This window comes from Rattus rattus, chromosome X, assembly GCF_011064425.1.
Source record: "Rattus rattus isolate New Zealand chromosome X, Rrattus_CSIRO_v1, whole genome shotgun sequence".
NCBI lineage: Eukaryota > Metazoa > Chordata > Mammalia > Rodentia > Muridae > Rattus > Rattus rattus.
This window is the reverse complement of record NC_046172.1, coordinates 99,856,811-99,875,782: the sequence shown is the minus strand read 5'-3', so window position 1 is coordinate 99,875,782 and position 18,972 is coordinate 99,856,811. Positions and strand designations below refer to the sequence as shown.

The 18,972-nt window shown below is 39.9% G+C and overlaps 1 protein-coding gene across 1 annotated transcript; it reads left to right on the top strand.

Moving 5' to 3' along the window:
- Positions 1–13,784: 13,784 nt before the first annotated feature.
- Positions 13,785–15,285, top strand: LOC116888904 (eukaryotic translation initiation factor 5-like). The gene has a single exon (XM_032890162.1). The coding sequence runs from the start codon at positions 13,943–13,945 to the stop codon at positions 15,230–15,232; it is 1,290 nt and encodes a 429-aa protein (XP_032746053.1). The 5' UTR covers positions 13,785–13,942; the 3' UTR covers positions 15,233–15,285.
- The last annotated feature ends 3,687 nt before the right edge of the window (positions 15,286–18,972 follow it).

Sequence of the window (18,972 nt, the reverse complement as noted above, 5' to 3'; positions counted from 1 at the left end):
CCACTTAGTTTGATGGTGGCTACTTGTTTGCTGTATGCTGTTTTTAATGTGTTTATGTATGGGTCTTGAATTCCTGATCTTTCCAAGACTTTTAACATGAATAGGTGTTGAATTTTGTCAAGTGCTTTTTCAGTATCTCATGAGATGATCACAGTTTTTTTTTTCCTTTGAGTTTGTTTACATAGTGGATGGTGTAGATGGATTTCCATATATTGACCCATCCTTGCATTCCTAGGATGAAGCTTACTTGATCATGATGGATGATTATTTTGATGTGTTCTTGGATTCAATTTGTAAGAATTTTATTGAGTATTTTTGCATTGATATTCATAAGGGAAATTGGTGTGAAGTTCTCTATTTTTCTTGAGTCTTTGTGTGGTTTAGTTTTAAGCAAAATTGTGGCTTCATAGAAGGAATTGGGTAGTGCTCCTCCGTTTATATTTTGTGGAATAGTTCGGACAGTATTGGTATTAGGTCTTCTATGAAGATCTGATAGAATTGTGCACTAAACCCATCTGGTCCTGGGTTTCTTTTGGTTGAGAGACTTTTAATAACTGCTTGTGTTCCTTTAGAAGTTATAGGATGGTTAAATGGTTTATCTAATCCTGATTTAACTTTGGTACCTTTTATCTGTCTAGAAAATTATTTATTTCATTGAGATTTTCCAGTTCTGTTGTAGTACGCTGTTGTAGTAGGATCTGATGACTTTTTGAATTTCCTCAGATTCTGTTGTTATGTCTCCCTTTTCATTTCTGAGTTTGTTAATTGGGATACTCTTTCTGTGCCCTCTGGTTAGTCTGGCTAAGACTGTATCTATCTTGTTGATTTTCTCAAAGAACCAGCTCCTGGTTTTGTTGATTCTTTCTACAGTTCTTTTTGTTTCTTCTTGGTTGATTTCAGATCCTTTTGTGATTATTTCCTGCCATCTCTCTTCTTTAACCTGTGCTCTCAAGATGCTAATGTATGTTCTCTCTAATTTCTTTTTGGAGGCACTCAGAGCTATAAGTTTTCCTCTTAGTGCTGCTTTCATTGTGTCCCATAAGTTTGGGTATGTTCTGCCTTAATTTTCATTAAATTCTAAACAGTCTCTAATATCTTTCTTTACTTCTTCCTTGACGAAATTATCCTTGAGTTGAGCATTGATCAACTTCCATGTGTATGTGGGCTTTCTGTCATTTTGATTATTATTGAAGACCAGCTTTAGCCTATGATGATCTGATAGGATACTTGGCAATATTTCAAACATCTTGTATCTGTTGAAGCCTGTGTGTGACCAATTATCTTGTCAGTTTTGCAGAAGGTACCATGAGGTGCTGAGAAGAAGGTATATTCTTTCGTTTGAGGATGAAATGTTCTATAAATATCAGTTAAACCCATTTGGTTCATGACTTCTCTTAGTTTCACTGTGTTTCTGTTTAGTTTCTGATTCCATGATCTGTCTATTGATGACAGTGGGATATTTAAAATTCCCACTATTATTGTGTGAGGTACAATGTGTGCTTTGAGCTTTAAGGTTTCTTTTATGAATGTAGTTGCCCTTGAATTCGGAGCATAGATATTCAGGATTGAGAGCTCATCTTGGTGGATTTTTTCTTTGATGAATATGAAGTATCCTTCCTTATGTTTCTTGATAACTTTTGGTTGAATGTCAATTTTATTCCATATTAGAATGTCTACTCCAGCTTGTTTCTTGGGATCATTTGCTTAGAAATTTTTTTCCAGACTTTTACTCTGAAGTAGTGTCTGCCTTTGTCACTGAGGTGTGTTGCCTGCATGCAACAAATTTCTGGGTCCTCTTTCCATATCTAGTCTGTTAGTCTATGTCTTTTTATTGAGAAATTGATATTAAGATATTAATATTAACAGATATTAAGGAATAGTGATTATTGTTTCCTGTTATTTTTGTTGTAAGATGTGGATTATGCTTGTGTCATTCTCTTCTTTGAACTTCTTTGCAGAAGATGACTTTCTTGCTTTTTCTAGAGTGTAGTTTCCCTCCCGGTGTTGGAGTTTTTCATCTACTATCCTTTGTAAGGCCGAATTTGTAGAAAGATATTGTGTAAATTTGGTTTTGTCATTGAATATCTTGGTTTGTCCATCTATGTTAATTGTGAGTTTTGCTGGATATAGGAGCCTGGGCTGGCATTTGTGTCTATATGACATCTGATCAGCATCTTCTGGCTTTCATAGTCTCTGGTGAGAAGTCTGGTTTATTTCTGATAGGTCTGCCTTTACATGTTACTTGACCTTTTCCCCTTACTGCTTTTAATATTCTTTCTTTGTTTTGTACATTTGTTGTTTTGACTATTATATGATGGGAGGAATTTCTTTTCTGATCCAATCTATTTGGAATTCTGTAGACTTCTTGTATGTTCATGGGCATCTCTTTCTTTAGGTCAAGGAAGGTTTCTTCTATAATTTTGCTGAAGATATTTAGTGATCTGTTAATTTGGGATTCTTTGTTCTCTTCTATACCTATTATTCTTAGGTTTGATCTTCTCATTGTGTCCTGAATTTCCTGGATGTTTTGTGTTAGGAACTTTTTGCATTTATATTTTCTTTGACAGTTCCGTCAAAGTTTTCTATGATATTTTCTTCCCCTGAATTCTCTCTTCTATCTCGTATATTCTGTTGGTGATGCTTGAGTCTATGACTCCTGATCGTTTTCATAGGTTTTCTATCTCCAGGGTTGTCTCCCTTTGTGATTTTTTTATTGTTTCTATTTTGATTTTTAAATTCTGGATGGTGTTCTTCAATTCCTTCACCTGTTTGATTGTGTTTTCCTATAATTCTTTAAGGGATTTTTATGTTTTCTCTTTAAGGGCTTCTACTTGTTTACCTGTGTTTTCCTGTATTTCTTTAAGGGAGTTATTATGTATTTCTTAAAGTCCTGTATCATCATCATGAGATGTGATTTTAAATCCAAATCTTGCTTTTCCAGTGTGTTGAGATATCCAGTATTTGCTTTGGTAGGTGAACTGAGCTCCAGTGATGGCAAGTAGTCTTGGTTTCTGTTGCTTAAGTTCCTGTGCTTGCCTATCACCATCAGGTTGTCTCTGGCATTATCTTTTCTTGCTGTCTCTGACTGTGGCTTGACTCTCTTGTAAGCCTGTGTGTCAGTACTCCTGTAGACCTGTTTTCCTTCAGTCATATCTGGGTACAGAGAACTGTGCAACCTGGTCTGCTCAGGGTGCAGGCAGAAACCAGAAGTGTCCTGTCCCAGACTGCTCCTGGGTTTGTGTGTCCTGAGGCCTCCAGTCTGTCCCCCCCGAATATGTGCCCCAGAGAGGTGACCTCAATTTTACAAAGCTAAAACTTTGTAGCAGACACATGGTAGCCAAATTGACTCAGCTCCTATACCAGGTTTCGTGTGGCTTCCTGGCAAGTCTCCAAGTCAACGCCCACACACACAACTGACCCCCCCACACACAATAAATACTGAAGCACAATTCTTTGGGGGTGGGTTTGTCAGTACTCACCCAAGTGAGTGCAGTGCCCCCTCAAAGGTAGTGTGGGTGAATTCCTAAATCCTTGAGGAAGGCATGTCTAAGTCAGCTGTCCCTTGAAGCCTCTCTCCAAGTTTTGTCATTGAAAGGCAGAAGCTGGATTTTGGGTGCCAGAGGCAGGCCACAAAACTGTTCAGTGGCTGAAGTTTCCAGAGGATGTTAGGGGCAGCTTGGTTAACAAAAGCCATGTTCATAGCTGACTGGTACTCTCTGGTTTCCGGGTCAAAAGCAGTGTAGGTCCTAAAGGCTTCAAAAAGTCATTCTAGGTATACCTTGGGGGCTCTCCCTCCTTTCCTGTATCACCTGCCTCACCTTAGATAAATTTGTGGGCTCTCTGGTGGCCTAGGGGGGGCAGCAGAATCTGGGGGTGGACCCAGAGCCTTCAACAGTGTTAAATCTCAGTCAGGTCGAGTCAAAGGTAAGGCTGTATTGATATCAGCCTGGACATGAGTGGGCAGCCCATTTGCTCCTGGAACCAATTCCTGGGTGGCTCCCACAATCCTCCCTCTTTCGTCTGTGGAGAAGAGGACCTAGAGCAGTTGAGGTAAGTCAGCATGTTGAATCTAGAAAACCTGTGAGAGCTGAGGATCTTTCTAAAAATGAGTTCTGCAACTTCCAATTATAGAGATTATTATTGGCAAGTGACCCATATGTCATGAACTGTCTCCTCTGAGCATCTTGGCTGGAGTCCCATAGCTGGGAGAGGTAAGGCCACAGTAGAGTTGGCCCTTTGAGCAGTACAAGCCAGAGTGTGAGGTAGATTCCAAGGGAAGACAGGAGAGTCAGGGAGAGTCAGTCAGGGACTGCTCCTCCCTCCGCCTGGCTGGCAGAGGCAATGGCAGCAGAGCCCCAGCAGGAAAGTAAGGAGAGGAGCAGAGATCCTTCTTGGGAGCAGAAAGAAGGAGCAAGGCAGGGGGCCAATGCTGACCTGCCTTTAGAGGAAGAAGGGTGGGGAGCGGAAAAGCCCATGCATTTGGTCCTGGTGGCCCCAGGTCTCATAGACTAAACCTTCACCCTATAAATAATGAGGAGATTAAAAGTCCCTTCTTCAGGCCACAGGTAGGCCATTCATGCCTGCAAAAGATGGTTAGTTTGCAGGGACAAACAACCAGACACAAGACTTCTGTGACTCAATGAAAGTCTCTTAAAAAATGGTTCAGGACTAATCCCAGTTGGGTGCTCAAAGGAATCAAAGAAAAGTTTTTACAAGAGGAGAAAAATCACAAACAGGGTACACATGCAGAGGCACACACAAATAGACACAGAAGGACATTTAGGGCAAAAGAAAACAAAAACGAATAGCTTTCTTAGATGGTCTTCCTTTCACAGACCCAAAGCCTGTTAAGAAATTAGATGAAAACTATCAAGTTCTTTTGCTTCTGGTAGGGGGATAGGAACATCCTTCGTTGCTCCTAGCCTTGTGACATAATACTCATCCTCTTTGTCCCTCTCAGCCTCCAGATTAAGCCAGAAAAATAAACATAGATATGGGCAAGACAAAAGCCAACCAGGCCAGGAATTACTGATTGGGTAGGAAAAAAAACCCACTCAACTATTTGGGTCGACAGTATCTAGAGATTCCCAAAATGAGTCCCTAAATTTAAGTGTCTATGGTTTGCCAAAAACTGATACCTTGAACTCAAATAATATGTAAACAAAGAGTGTTTTATTCTGCAGAAGTCTAGCATACTGGTGTCTCCCCACTACCAAGATACAGGGACACACAAATGAGCTTGCAGGCCAGATTTTAAAGCACTTTACGGAATTCTGGAATAGGTGACTTCTATATTAATCTGTTGGGTCCATCTCTAATGGACATTCTATTACTGGGGTGTGGGGGTTGGAAACTTGCTGAGGAAGTAAGCCAAGGAAGTCTGGAAACAGCTGTTGACTCACTGTCCTTGCCTCAGGCCAGATGGCAGGGCAGCTTCTGAGGCCTGGACTTGTCTGGATTTGCCCAGTTCTTAGAAACAGAGTTTTAGGCCTAGTCTCCTTAACTGCCAATTTGAAGCCTGTCATGGAATCAGCTTAGTCTAACCTTCTCAGCATGATGGTTGCAAGGTAACTAAATTTATTATAATTGGATTCAAGACTTCCTCCACAGGAGGAAATCTCATGATTGATGCTTAATTCTGGTTAAAAGCCAAAGCATGGCTGGGGAAGTCATAGGCCCAGGAATAGTTACTACTGTTATTTGGTCAAAGCAACTCCTTTTTGAAGTAGGAAGGAGTAATTGTAGCAATGAATAATTTGTTAAAGTGATAAAATTAATGACTTTGAGTATGCAGCCCTAAATGAGAAACCTATATTAATTCCCTGCAAAATTAGAGAACATCGAGGAAGGAAACTGAAAAGAATGTATGAGCTTGTAGTGGCTTGACTATGAATGCCCCCCCACCATATGTTCATGTATTTGAAGGCTTAGTCACCAGAAAGGTTTTAAAAAATAGGAGGAGTTGCCTTGATGGAGGAAGTGTGTTACTGGGTTTGAACATTCACAAAGTCCATGCTAGGCACAGGTTTTCTCTCCACATGCAGATCAGTAAAAGGATTCAGATACTACTCCAATATCTATATTTAAATACTGACTACTTCTTGATATTAAAAATAAAGTTGATCTGTGCCCAGAAGCTGACCCTGTGCCACAGCCCTCCACACCCCAATCCCACCCAAAGAAAATGTGTCCCCAAGAAGTGTTGATGCACCCAAGTTCACAGGCTAGCAATCTCACTGGAGAAACAATCTCCAGTCCAAGACAGACAGGCCAGTTAACACTAGAGATAAACAGATTTTGAGAGGCAAGCACAGGAACCTAAGCAACAGAAACCAATGCTACTTGGCAATCAGAACCCAGTTCTCCAACCACAGCAAACCCTGGAAACCAACACACTGAAAAGTACTACTCAAATCTAAAATAACATCTCATGATGATGATAGAAGACATTAAGAAGAAAAACATAAATACTTCCCTGAAAGAAATACAGGAGAACACAGGTAAACAGGTAGAGGCTCTTAAAGAGAAAACACATAATCCCTGATATACAGGAAAACACAACCAGATTAGAATAGAATAGAAGAAAACTATCCAGGACCTAAAAATGGAAATAGAACCAATAAGAAATCACAGAGGGAAATAACCTTGGAGATAGAAAACCTAGGAAAGAGATCAGGAGCCATAAATGCAAGCTTCACCTACAGGATACAAGAGATAGAGGAGAGAATCTCAGAAGCAGAAGATACCATAGAAAACATTGACACAACTGTCAACAGAAAATGAAAAATGCAAAAGCCTTCTAACCCAAGACATCCAGGAATTCCAGAACACAATAAAAAGACCAAATCTAAGAATAATAGGTATAAAAGAGAGCAAAGATTGCCATCTCAAAGGGCCAGTAAGTATCTTCAACAAAATTGTAGAAGAAAACTTCACTAACATAAAGAAAGAGATGCCCATAAACATATAAGAAGCCTACAGAACTCCAAATAGATTGGACCAGAAAAGAAATTCTTCCCATCACATAATAATCAAAACACCAAATGCACAGAACAAAGAAAGAATATTAAAAGGAGTAAGGGGAAAAGGCCAAACAACGTATAAAGGCAGACCTTTCAGAATTACACCAGACTTCTGAACAGAGTAAAAGCCAGAAGATCCTGGGCAGATGTGCTACAGACCATAAGAGAACACAAATGACATCCCAGGCTATTATACTCAGCAAAGCTCTCAATTACTATAGATGGACAAACCAATATATTCCATGATAAACACAAATTTAAACAGTGTCTTTCCAATAATCAAGCCCTACTAAGGATAATAGAAGGAAAAATCCAAAACATGAGGGGAACTACACTGAAGAAAGAGCAAGAAATTAATCTTCTCACAGCACACCCAAAAGAAGAGGACCATACAACCTAATCTCACCTCAAACAACGAAAGTAACTGGAAGCAACAATCATTGGACTTTACTGTCTTTCAACATCAATGAACCCAACCCACCCTACCACCCCACAAAAAACAGAGTAACAGACTGGATATATAATCAGGACCCAGCATTTTGCTATATACAGGAAAAACACCCCAGTGTCAAAGACAGACAGTACCTCAAAGTAAAAGGATAGAAAAAAATATTCCAAGCAAATGGTTCCAAGAAACAAGGTGGAGTAGCGATTCTAATATTGAATAAAGTAGACTTCCAACCAAAACTTATCAAAAAAGATGAGGAAGGACACTTCATAGTCATCGAAGGATAAAACATCTAAAAAGCTGAACTCTCAATTCTGAACATCTGTGCCCCAAATGCAAGGCACTCACAGTTGTGAAAGAAACATTACAAAAGCTCACAGTGCACATTATGCCTCACATAATAATAGTGGTAGACTTCAATATCCCACTCTTATCAATGGACAGATCATGGAAACAGAAAATAAAAAGAGGTACAGTGAAACTAACATAAGTTATGAATCAAATGGATTTAAAAGATGTATAGAACATTTCACTCTAAACCAAATGAATATACCTTCTTCTCAGCACCTCATGGTATCTTTTCCAAAATTGACCATATAATCGGTCACAAAACAGGCCTCAACAGATAGAAGAAAATAGAAATAATGCCATGCCTTCTATCAGATCACCATGAGTTAAAACTGGTCTTCGATAACAATAAAAACAACAAAAGCCCACATTCTCATGGAAATTGAGCAAATCACTACTCAATGATAACTTGATCAGGGAAGAAATAAAGAAAGAAATTAAAGACGTTTTAGAAGTTAATGAAAATGAAAGCACAACATCCCCAAACTTACGTGACACAATGAAAGCAGTGCTAAGAGGAAAACTCATAGCCTTGGGTACCTCCATAAAGAGACTGGAGAAAACATACACTAGCAACTTAACAGCACATCTGAAACAAAAAGAACAAAGGGGGAATCATCATCCCTGACCTCAAGCTGTACTACAGAGCAAGAGTGATAAAAACACCATTGTGTTGGTATAGAGACAGACAGGTAGATCAAAAGAATAAAATTGAAGACGCAGAATTAAACCCACATATCCGTGCATTAGCTGCATGCTACAAGCTTTCCATGGAGATCTCTGGCCCAGCTAGGTGCCCAGGAGAAGGGAGAGAACTTCGGACCGGGCGGGGGGAACTGCGCCCTCTGCTGCTGGTTCTGCTCTGCCTCCATTTCTGCCACTGCAGCTTCATTTGGGTCTGGGCTGGGTCAGCAAGAGACATACTAGCTGGCAAGGGGTTCAGGGGAGCTTCTGGCTGCAATCTCAGGAGAGCAGATCTCTCCCCCAAGAGGCGGTGTTACAGCTCTTATGACAGAAGCTCTCAGGTGATGGAGTATTTCTTCTAAATAGGATTCTTAAATACAGTTTCCAGATGGTCAGGGTCTGACAGCAGGTGCTTCCTTTAGTTTGGCTTGAGAGCTTAGGAATACCTCATCTACATATTTGCGGGCATGGCCCTGCTTCTACGTGACTGATCTGCCTTGAGCCTGTGTGAACTGTAGACATGTCCTCACCTGTGGAAGAGGGGCTTGGGGCATTGCCCTACATGACTGATCTGTCTCAAACCTTTCTACAGAGTGATGTGGGGGACTGTAGCTATTGTGAGAGGGACCTAATCTCCTGGGAGACTGGGAATGTTCCTGCCATCCCTCAGGTCCCAGGGGATTCAACCTATCTTGAACAGGAATCAGAGTACCTTTCACAGTCCACTGCCCCACAATTCCACCTTTTCGTTTTATAAGGGAGAGGTATCATCAGAATAACTGTCTCCTATGTAGACAACAGTTTGATATTGAACCACGACCTGATTGGTAGTGATCTTAGCAATGCTACTCATCTGCTGCTTTAGAAACTGAATGAGACAGGGTGCCAAGAGAAGCAAGGCTCAATGGCTAGTACGGGGCCAAGGAGGTGAAGAATCCAAGTTATCAAGGGGTTAGAGTACCACGGGGAATAGGTGTTGGGAGTACCAAAGTCATTGAACCTAATAATTGTTTCATGGGTTGTACAGTTTGAGGGTATTGACATTGGTATTAAACAACATTTGATTAATCTAGCTAGACATCATGTTTTCCTTACTATCATGCAACTTCCCCAAGTTCAGTAGTCATTTGGCTTTGGCAGGGAAGTTCATCTGTAGCTGGAAGGGCCCAAGTCTGTCCTCTGTGGGTCTCAGCTGTCATCTGTGTATCTCAGCATGTGTCTCAGGAGTCTTAAGTTAGATGAGGTGTCTGGTGGAAGGTGTCTTTGTTGTCCCAGGCAGGTCCAAGGAGATGGCATTCGATCTCAACTAGATCTGTGGAAGCAGCACTGTAGCAAAACCATAGGGTGATCACAACAGAGGTGCAGAACCCCAGCAGGGGGATGTCTGCATAGGGTGGGTGGCATGTATTGAGCCTGTGAAGCTTTGCTTAAGAGAACATCATGGTCTGTTGTTATGATCCTAGAAAAGCAAGGGTGTTAGAGGAATTTTGTCTTGGTAAGCATCCTTTAAGTCTGCTTTGGATGACTGAGGGAGAAAATATCATGTTAATTATGTATCTGGGATAGGCAGTAACAGTTTGTCTGTGAAAGAAAACTGGTTGCTAATTAAGGATTTTCAGTATAGTTGGTTTGACCTGTCGGAGTAGATTAGATAACTTTTGAGTCTTCAAGAAAATTTAAACAAATGGGAAACTTTTGGACATAAATCATGAATGCTAGGGAGAAAAATAAACATTTAAATAAAGAGGCGTGAAAAATGTTGGGCTGAGAAGCATGAACGTTGGCTTAGGTGTTCCTGTTAAAAAGAACAAGCATTTAAACAAAGCCTGAAAACTTTTGGTTTCATGCGTGTTTTTCCATTGTTTTTCCTAGGCTGGCCTAGGTGCAGGAGAGGTTGGGGGAGGGGCCTGTTCTGTCAAGCTGTGGCTGTGGCTCTGTGCCACATTTGTTTTCTTCTTGGCTGGTATATCCTACGTGTGGAGAGGAAGAAGATGAAAAGGCCAACTTTGAACAAAGGCTCAAAGGGAAAATAGAGTCTTGAGTAAGAAGCAGTTGTTGGGTTAATGGTGTGGGGTCGGGTTGTGGGAAGCTGCAGGGACACTGCTCCAGTGGTGGGGAAGTGCAGTCTGAGGTGTAGGAACAGACAGCTGGAGTTGGCTCAGGGGTCCCCAGGTCTTCGATGAGATAAGTGGCTGTCTGGTTCCCAGGCTCTTGGACACCCACGTGCCTGCTACTGGATGAAGCAGAGCTGAGAATGGAGTGAGGGCCTGCATTGCCCAGAGCTGAGGGAAAAGAGGGTAACTCTGGCAGATCCTGTGGCAGGAGTCCTTGGATTGTTGGGGGTTAGCTGTAGGCTTGGGCTTAATGGCAGCTGCAGCTGGGAACATGGAGAGGCCTTCCAGAGATTAGTCCTCAGCTCTATAAGTGGAGGACTTCTCTTTAGCTCCTGACGTTGGGTCCATGGTTCTAAGGCATTTATTGTCATGGAGGAAAGTCAGAAGAAAAGATGGGCAAAGATTCTAGGAGAGTACTAAAGCTGACAATTCTCATTGTATAGTGTTTTGTCCATCATTGATGACCTACATGCACTAGGAGAGGCTAGGTCAATATTCTGGCTACTCGGATCTCTATAAATAGCTATAAATATAATATAAATGATCAATACCACCAATGTGTTCTCATGTCCAGAAGAGTGCCACATACTACTTTAAAAATAAATACTTTTAGATAAGTACTTCAAATCTCTGCTAGTGAGTAAACTAAGCTGAAGTTTTCTAGTAGCCCATTTTTCAATAGTAGATGTACTAAGATCCCTCACATATTGGCAGATCCCGTGAAAATATATGCATTGTAATTTCTATCTGATGGCATATGTATAACTGTAAGGAAATTATCTTTGTACTCATCTGGTTCTTATTTGGTCCTGATATTGGGACAGTTGTGAGCTACCATGTGAGTGCTGGGAATTGAACCTAGGTCCTCTTCAAGAGCAGCAAACGTTCTTAACTACTGAGCCATCCCTCCAGTACCCAGTGTTGGCCACCTTGTTTGTCTTTTGAAAAAAATGAAGCTTCAACATATGGGGAAGAAAAACACTATATTTTTCTTTCAAAATTTGGCTGATGTCACATAATCTGATTATTGCCACATCTGTCCACTTTCCTGTATGTGACAAAAAATGATAACATCAGGAGTTGTATGTTCTTCTGTTTTGCACACAAACAAATAGTGGCATGTCACTTCTTACATTTCTCTAAACTTGTATGTATAGACACATTTCTCTAATGTCTAGCTACTTACATTTACCCTTCTTTTGTATTTTTAAACAATAACTTATTTCATTTCTGGGAGACAGTATTTTTTAGGTATTAAATTTGACTTATGATTTTTTTAAAGTATAAAAAAAGTCCTGAAGTATAATAAAATACTCAGGGATCTCTTACATAGAAAATAGCATGGCCCATATAAATAATTAAATATTACTCCATTTATTCTAATGAGATATTTTCTAAAAAGTGTCCAGTAATATCCAATCATATAGGATAGGACTTCTATTGTAATATATTTTATGGGTCAATCTTGTGTTATTTTCAATTGACAGAGTAAATTTTATAGTAGTGGGTAGAGACACAATGTAATATTTTAATAGGTATATGTAGCATTCAACAATCAGATCATGGTAACTGGCACATCTCTATCAAATACCACAGGCTGCATGTGAAATCACAGCGGCTGTTGTTGCCTACACAAGATCTATACAAGATCAGGCAAGAAGCATTCTGACATCGATGTGGGCAGGAAATAATGAATACTTACTGCTTGCTGAAGATCTATGGAAATGGCTTCTAGGAAAGGAAGTGCCAGTTTTGTCTAAAAGTATAGCCTCTTCTAGGTCAACCAAAATCCAAAACTGTATGAACAATAATAGCGCTACACCAAAAAGTGTACAGAGAGCACAAACTGGACTTGTTATATGCTTCTTTTTTATTACGAAAGCGGACATAAAATTGTGAGGGAATGGAAAGACAAGTTAAAGAGTAGAGGATGAATGATCAAAATACTTTGTATCCATAGATGGAATTCTCAAGAACTAAAGAAAACTGTTATTAAAAGGGAAATAAAACCAGCTCCCCAAAAAAATGATATAAAACAATTAAAATAAATTAAAAAAAATAACAAAAAATAAATACTAAAGGAAGGGGATAAATATAAATAGTGATTTTATAGATAAAGCTAAAATAAATTGATCTTCAATGGATGAGGTAATGTATGCCTTTAATCCCAGCACTCGGGAAGTAGATGCAGGTGGATCTCAGTGAGTTTGAGACCAGCCTGGTCCACAGATTAAATTCCAAGGCAGGGCTATACACAGAGAAATTCTGTGTCAAAAAAAATTTAAAGAGATTTCCATTAGAAAGGACTGAAAGAGCTTGAAGGGGCTGAAGATCCCATATGAACAACAATGCCAACCAACCAGAGCTTCCTGGAACTAAGCCACTACCCAAAGACTATACACGGACTGATCCTGAGCTCCAACTGCATATACTAATAAATAGCCTAGTAAGAGCACCAGTGGAAGGGGAAGCCCTTGGTCCTGCCAAGACTGAACCCCCAGTGAATGTAATTGTTGGTGGGAGGGCAGTAATGGGGGGAGGATGGGGAGGAAAACACCCATAGTGAAGGGGAGGGGGAGGGTTAGGCGGATGTTGGCCCGGAAACCGGGAAGGGGAATAACAATTGAAATGTAAATAAGGGCTCTCCACGGCTTAGTTAGGCCCGGGGCACCTTTGTTACTCAGGGAGGCCGCACCTCTGCCCCACCGCCGGCTGCTGGAATAAGGAGGCCAGGCATAGGCTCTGACTGTCGCGTAGCCTTGGGGACCAGGGCGAAGGTTGCTGAGGGAGCGAGTGAAGGGAACCCGGGCGCAGCTTCGGCCAAGTTCCTAGTGCTCCGATGGAGGCAATGGCTCCTGGCCTGGACGTGCTGCCCTGAAGCCACCGGAGTCGCCAAAGCCGCAACTTTGCGGTTGGCAGATCCGGCTCGACGTTTCCGGTTTTCCAAGGATGGCAGACAGGGTAGGCGCCATTGGAGAAGTTGGTGACCCACAGGCTTGAACTGAGGGAGAGAAGGGCCCGGATCCCCTTTCCAGTTACAATGTGGTCGCTCGGCAGGGGCAGCCTATGACTTGCAGGTGGTCTTTGAGCTGACAAACTCACAGCCGCTGAGGGAGCAGGAGCTGTTGCACAGCCATTGGTACCTGTATTGGGGAAACAGCATACAAGCAAGAAGCTTACAGCCTCAGTGACGAAAAATTTTTCATGTCAGAGACCAAGAACTCTTGCAGTTGTTTATGTCATCCCTTCTTCTCCAGACAGAAGATACCAAAAAGTTGCAATCAAAGATCTGTTCAACTTATTGATAAAGTCACTAATAAGCCAAAATGTCTGTCAACGTCAACCGCAGCGTGTCAGACCAGTTCTATCGCTACAAGATGCCCCGTTTGATTGCTAAGGTTGAGGGCAAAGGAAATGGAATCAAGACAGTTATAGTCAACATGGTTGACGTTGCAAAGGCGCTTAATCGGCCTCCAACGTATCCCACCAAATATTTTGGTTGTGAGCTGGGAGCACAGACCCAGTTTGATGTTAAGAATGACCGTTACATTGTCAATGGATCTCATGAGGCGAATAAGCTGCAAGACATGTTGGATGGATTCATTAAAAAATTTGTTCTCTGTCCTGAGTGTGAGAATCCTGAAACAGATCTGCATGTCAATCCAAAGAAGCAAACAATAGGTAATTCTTGTAAAGCCTGTGGGTACCGAGGCATGCTTGACACACATCATAAACTCTGTACATTCATTCTCAAAAACCCACCTGAGAATAGTGACATTGGTACAGGAAAGAAAGAGAAAGAAAAGAAAAATAGAAAGGGCAAGGACAAGGAAAATGGCTCTGTATCCACCAGTGAGACACCACCACCTCCACCACCAAATGAAATTAGTCCTCCACATGCTGTGGAAGAAGAGGAAGATGATGATTGGGGGGAGGATACAACTGAGGAAGCTCAAAGGCGCAGAATGGATGAAATCAGTGACCATGCAAAAGGTCTGACACTTAGCGATGATTTGGAAAGAACTGTAGAAGAGCGTGTTAACATCCTGTTTGATTTTGTTAAGAAAAAGAAAGAAGAGGGCATTATTGATTCATCTGATAAAGACATTGTGGCTGAGGCAGAAAGACTGGATGTAAAAGCCATGGGCCCTCTCGTTTTGACAGAAGTTCTCTTTGATGAGAAGATAAGAGAGCAAATCAAGAAATATGGGCGCCATTTTTTAAGATTTTGTCATAACAACAAAAAGGCCCAGCGGTACCTTCTTCATGGTTTGGAATGTGTGGTAGCAATGCATCAAGCTCAGTTGATCTCCAAGATTCCACATATCTTGAAGGAGATGTATGATGCAGACCTTTTAGAGGAAGAGGTCATTATCAGCTGGTCAGAAAAGGCCTCTAAGAAATATGTCTCAAAAGAACTTGCCAAAGAGATTCGTGTCAAAGCAGAGCCATTTATTAAATGGTTGAAGGAAGCGGAGGAGGAATCTTCTGGTGGTGAGGAAGAAGACGAAGATGAAAATATTGAGGTGGTATATTCGAAGACTGCCAGTGTACCAAAAGTTGAAACTGTGAAGTCTGACAACAAGGATGATGACATTGATATTGATGCCATTTAAAAGGATGGATGCAACTTAGCTTAACAGTATAATGCTGCAAATTTTTCTCCTTTATCAGCCCAAGTGCATCATGTATGTGCAAGAGCTAAAGTGGCTTAACACCATGCTACACTTGATACTAAAAAGCTATTACTGTGAGTGGTCTATAATTAAGCCCAATGAGACATCTAGGGAGTCCATACATATCAGTGAGCAGTTGTAGTTTGCTAATTTATAGCATGTTTCTTTTGGGAAAACTAGTGGTGGACACATTTGGATCACATTTATACAGTTATAAAAAATAAAGATTTGATTTTGGTCATTCTTCAGACTTTTGGCTATGAATGGCTTATACTGAAGTAATTGGATACTTTTAGGATGTTACACCATTTAATAACTTAGACTTCTTAAGTTTGGTAGATTGTTAGGTACTGAAGACTTGAAGAATGTAAACAATTATAATGACCTCATTCAGCCATTAAAAAATGAAGTATTTTGAAAGTTGTATTGGCAACTGACAATTCTTGTCATTCTAAGGAAATTTGATGATTTAATGACAGTGTGACATCCTCATGAGAAGTAAAAATGACCTGTGTGTCCTATGGTTTAAGAGCAAATTTGCAACTTGGAGTTGCGGTTTTTCAGTTTGTATACACTCACCCCAAATTGTAGTCTATTGAGTTGTGTGCACTGCACGTTGGATAAGCCAGGGAAATAACAAATAAGTATTTTGTGTGTATTTAGTGGTTGCTTTGTACTGAGAGAAAAGCTTTGAGGTGTGATTAAATCATAAACTCTGATTCTATTCGGGAGAAACAGGAAAAAGGTGCACTTAATCTAAAACAGCATAAGTTTTCAACTTGTACCCTTAAATTATGATTTCAAGATGTTTAGACATACTCTGTCTTGTGTTTGATGTATTCCCCCTCCCTAATATTATAGTTTATTATTTAATGCCTTTTAATTTGGATATAATAGCTTGTACTTTAGATTTCGCTTGCTATCTTGCCAAAATAAGTATTACTGTTTTTCAAGCTTGCTCCCCTTCCCCGATTGTCTTATTTAAAGAGAAAGTTAAACTCATACTTCTGGTCAAACCCTGTATTTTGGTTAAGACTTGGGATATTTTTTACTTCACATTGAATATAGCTGGATACCTGAGAAGTCTGGTGATGGCCACTGGGTGGGTGCAGCTAGCTAAGGCCTGACCAGCCCATTCAGAGCCTTGGACTTCAGACTCAAAAGTAAGTTTCTTACTCACTTGCTGGTGTAAGCTCTATCTGGGGTCCTGACTATATTTGAATACTTGTCTTCAATATTAAAAAAACATAGCACAGTTTTCTTTCTACAAAAGTACATTCTGGAGTTAAGAACCCATGTGGTTGTGTGTGGCGTGCTAGCTCATACATGATTTGGATCTTATTCTTTGTGTCATACATCTCACAGATTATAAGACTTTGATTAATGTAAAAAGTATGCGTTAAAATCATGCAAACATTTGGTGAATTAAAACCTTGATAGGAGTCTGCCGTGGAACAGGAGCCATATACCAGGAATGGTAACAAGGGAATGTGCTGTGTCACACCAAAGTGGGACTTGGAAAGTACTTGTCTCCTGGGTTTCAGACTCTTTGTTGCATGGGCAGCCCATCCATATGTCATTACTTTTTGAGATTCTCAAGTAGATCAGCACATTTCGGCCTCAGGTTGGCAAGATATTGTCTTAGAGCTGTTGCTTTAAAGGGAAATGGTGCACTTAATCTAAAACAGCATAAGTTTTCAACTTTTACCCTTAAATTATAATTTCAAGATGTTTAGACACTCTATTTTGTGTTTGATGTGTTCCCCCTCCCTAATATTATGGTTTATTCTTTAATGCCTTTTAATTTGGATATAATAGCTTGTACTTTAGATTTTGGTTGCATGTGAAATACTACAGGTCACTCAGATTCATGGGTTTCATTCTACTCTCTGCTGCAGATTAGACACTTAGAAGGTCTTGGGCTTCTGTTCATTCTGGTGCCAAACGAGGGGGATTCAAATTTCACACAATCTGGGTTTTATTCATGGAGGTTAACCTGGTAAGAGTAATTCTTCATGGCTCTATTGAGGTGTCTTAAAAAGTTTCCTGTTTCAAACAGCTACATTACTTGATTAAAACAATGCTATAAAATTAAAAAAAAGAAATGTAAATAAGAAATACTCAAGTTAGTAAAGATGAAAAGAAAGAGATTTCCATATCATGTTTTCTACATGAGAGGAAAAAGAATGATCAAAATATATTGCACAAAATTCTCAAAGAATAAATAAAAACAGTTAATTAAAATGATTTAGTTACTTTATATGGAGACTTGAACTTTGGATATTTTTTTTCTTACAAGTATGCATTACATGAAAAAGATGAAAAGGAAACCAAACCAATTAGGAAAATTGCTGGTAAAAATGCTTCAGCATTTCTGGTAAATGATACATATGAAATTACATGAATACACTGAAACTGACAAGTCATGTAAAAGTACAAGTGTTTCTTAGTCTCACAAATTTATAAAGAAAGTTCTGGAAAGTTTCATAAAATGCTCATTAAAACTGAAGCATGTGAAATACTACAGGTCACTCAGATTCATGGGTTTCATTCTACTCTCTGCTGCAGATTGTTTCTCCTTATTTCAAAGACAGACTTGTGAAGAAGTTGAAGACAACATTAGTCTTAATGAGGTCGTGTATTTATATTCTGGATGTGACAAAAAGCTAGTGTGAGAAAGATAAGGAAAGAACAGCATCATTACTAAGCACCCACATATGATTCTCAGAGAAAATATTAACTGATTTGTGCAAATGAGAAGTAATAGAGGGGAAGGCATCAAGTGATAAGAAGTTCATTGTCCAGCTAGAAAATTAAAATTTAAATATAAATCCTGGCTTGTTAAGGATGCCTATGGGACAATCTCATTCACCCATGTACTAAAAAGCTGGAAATCTAAGAATGTACATTCACAGTATTTACTCTCTGTGAACCTATATGATTATCATGTCAAGCAATAATGAAATCTTAGTCTTTGTTTCCTTTGTTCAGCCCATGTCAGCAAAGTAATAGGTTATGGACCCAGATCTCTGAGGCTTTCCTCTGGTTATAAAAGGTTTGCACTCTGCTTTTAACATGCATCAGAAAAATGTTCAACTGAAGCACTGAGTTGGTCTTTGTTAGGTGTACTTATGAACACACAGTGAATTAAAAAACACGACTTCTCTAATGGCCACACAATTTTTTAATAAAAAATAAGGATTACTACCTTTCGTTTACTGAATAAACACTCAGTGCAAGCCTAATGTGGGCCGAGTGTTCTGCTAAAGTCCTAAACTAACGTTTAAACCAGGCAGACTTTGCAATCAAGGAAAGCAGACATGAAATAAATTAGAATATTGTAGGGTTATAGCAGTCTACTTCAAACACCACAGAACAATTGGCTTAAAAAGCAAAAAAATTATTTTCCATGGTTCTAAAATGCCAGCAAAGTCAACTTGTGAAGCGTCCCCCCTCCTCAGCTCATAGATGATGACTTTCTTGCTGTGTTTTTATATGATATCCCTCCATCTCTGTGAGTAAAATAGAGGGGTGGGCTTTTCTTCCTATTCTCATAAGAACGCAAGTCCTGTGGATCACAGTCTCATTGGATGACCTTATTTAACCTCAAGTAGGTCACAAAAGCCCTACCTTCAAAGTCAGTTAGATGGGAGACAGGGCTTTAACATGAAAATCTGTAA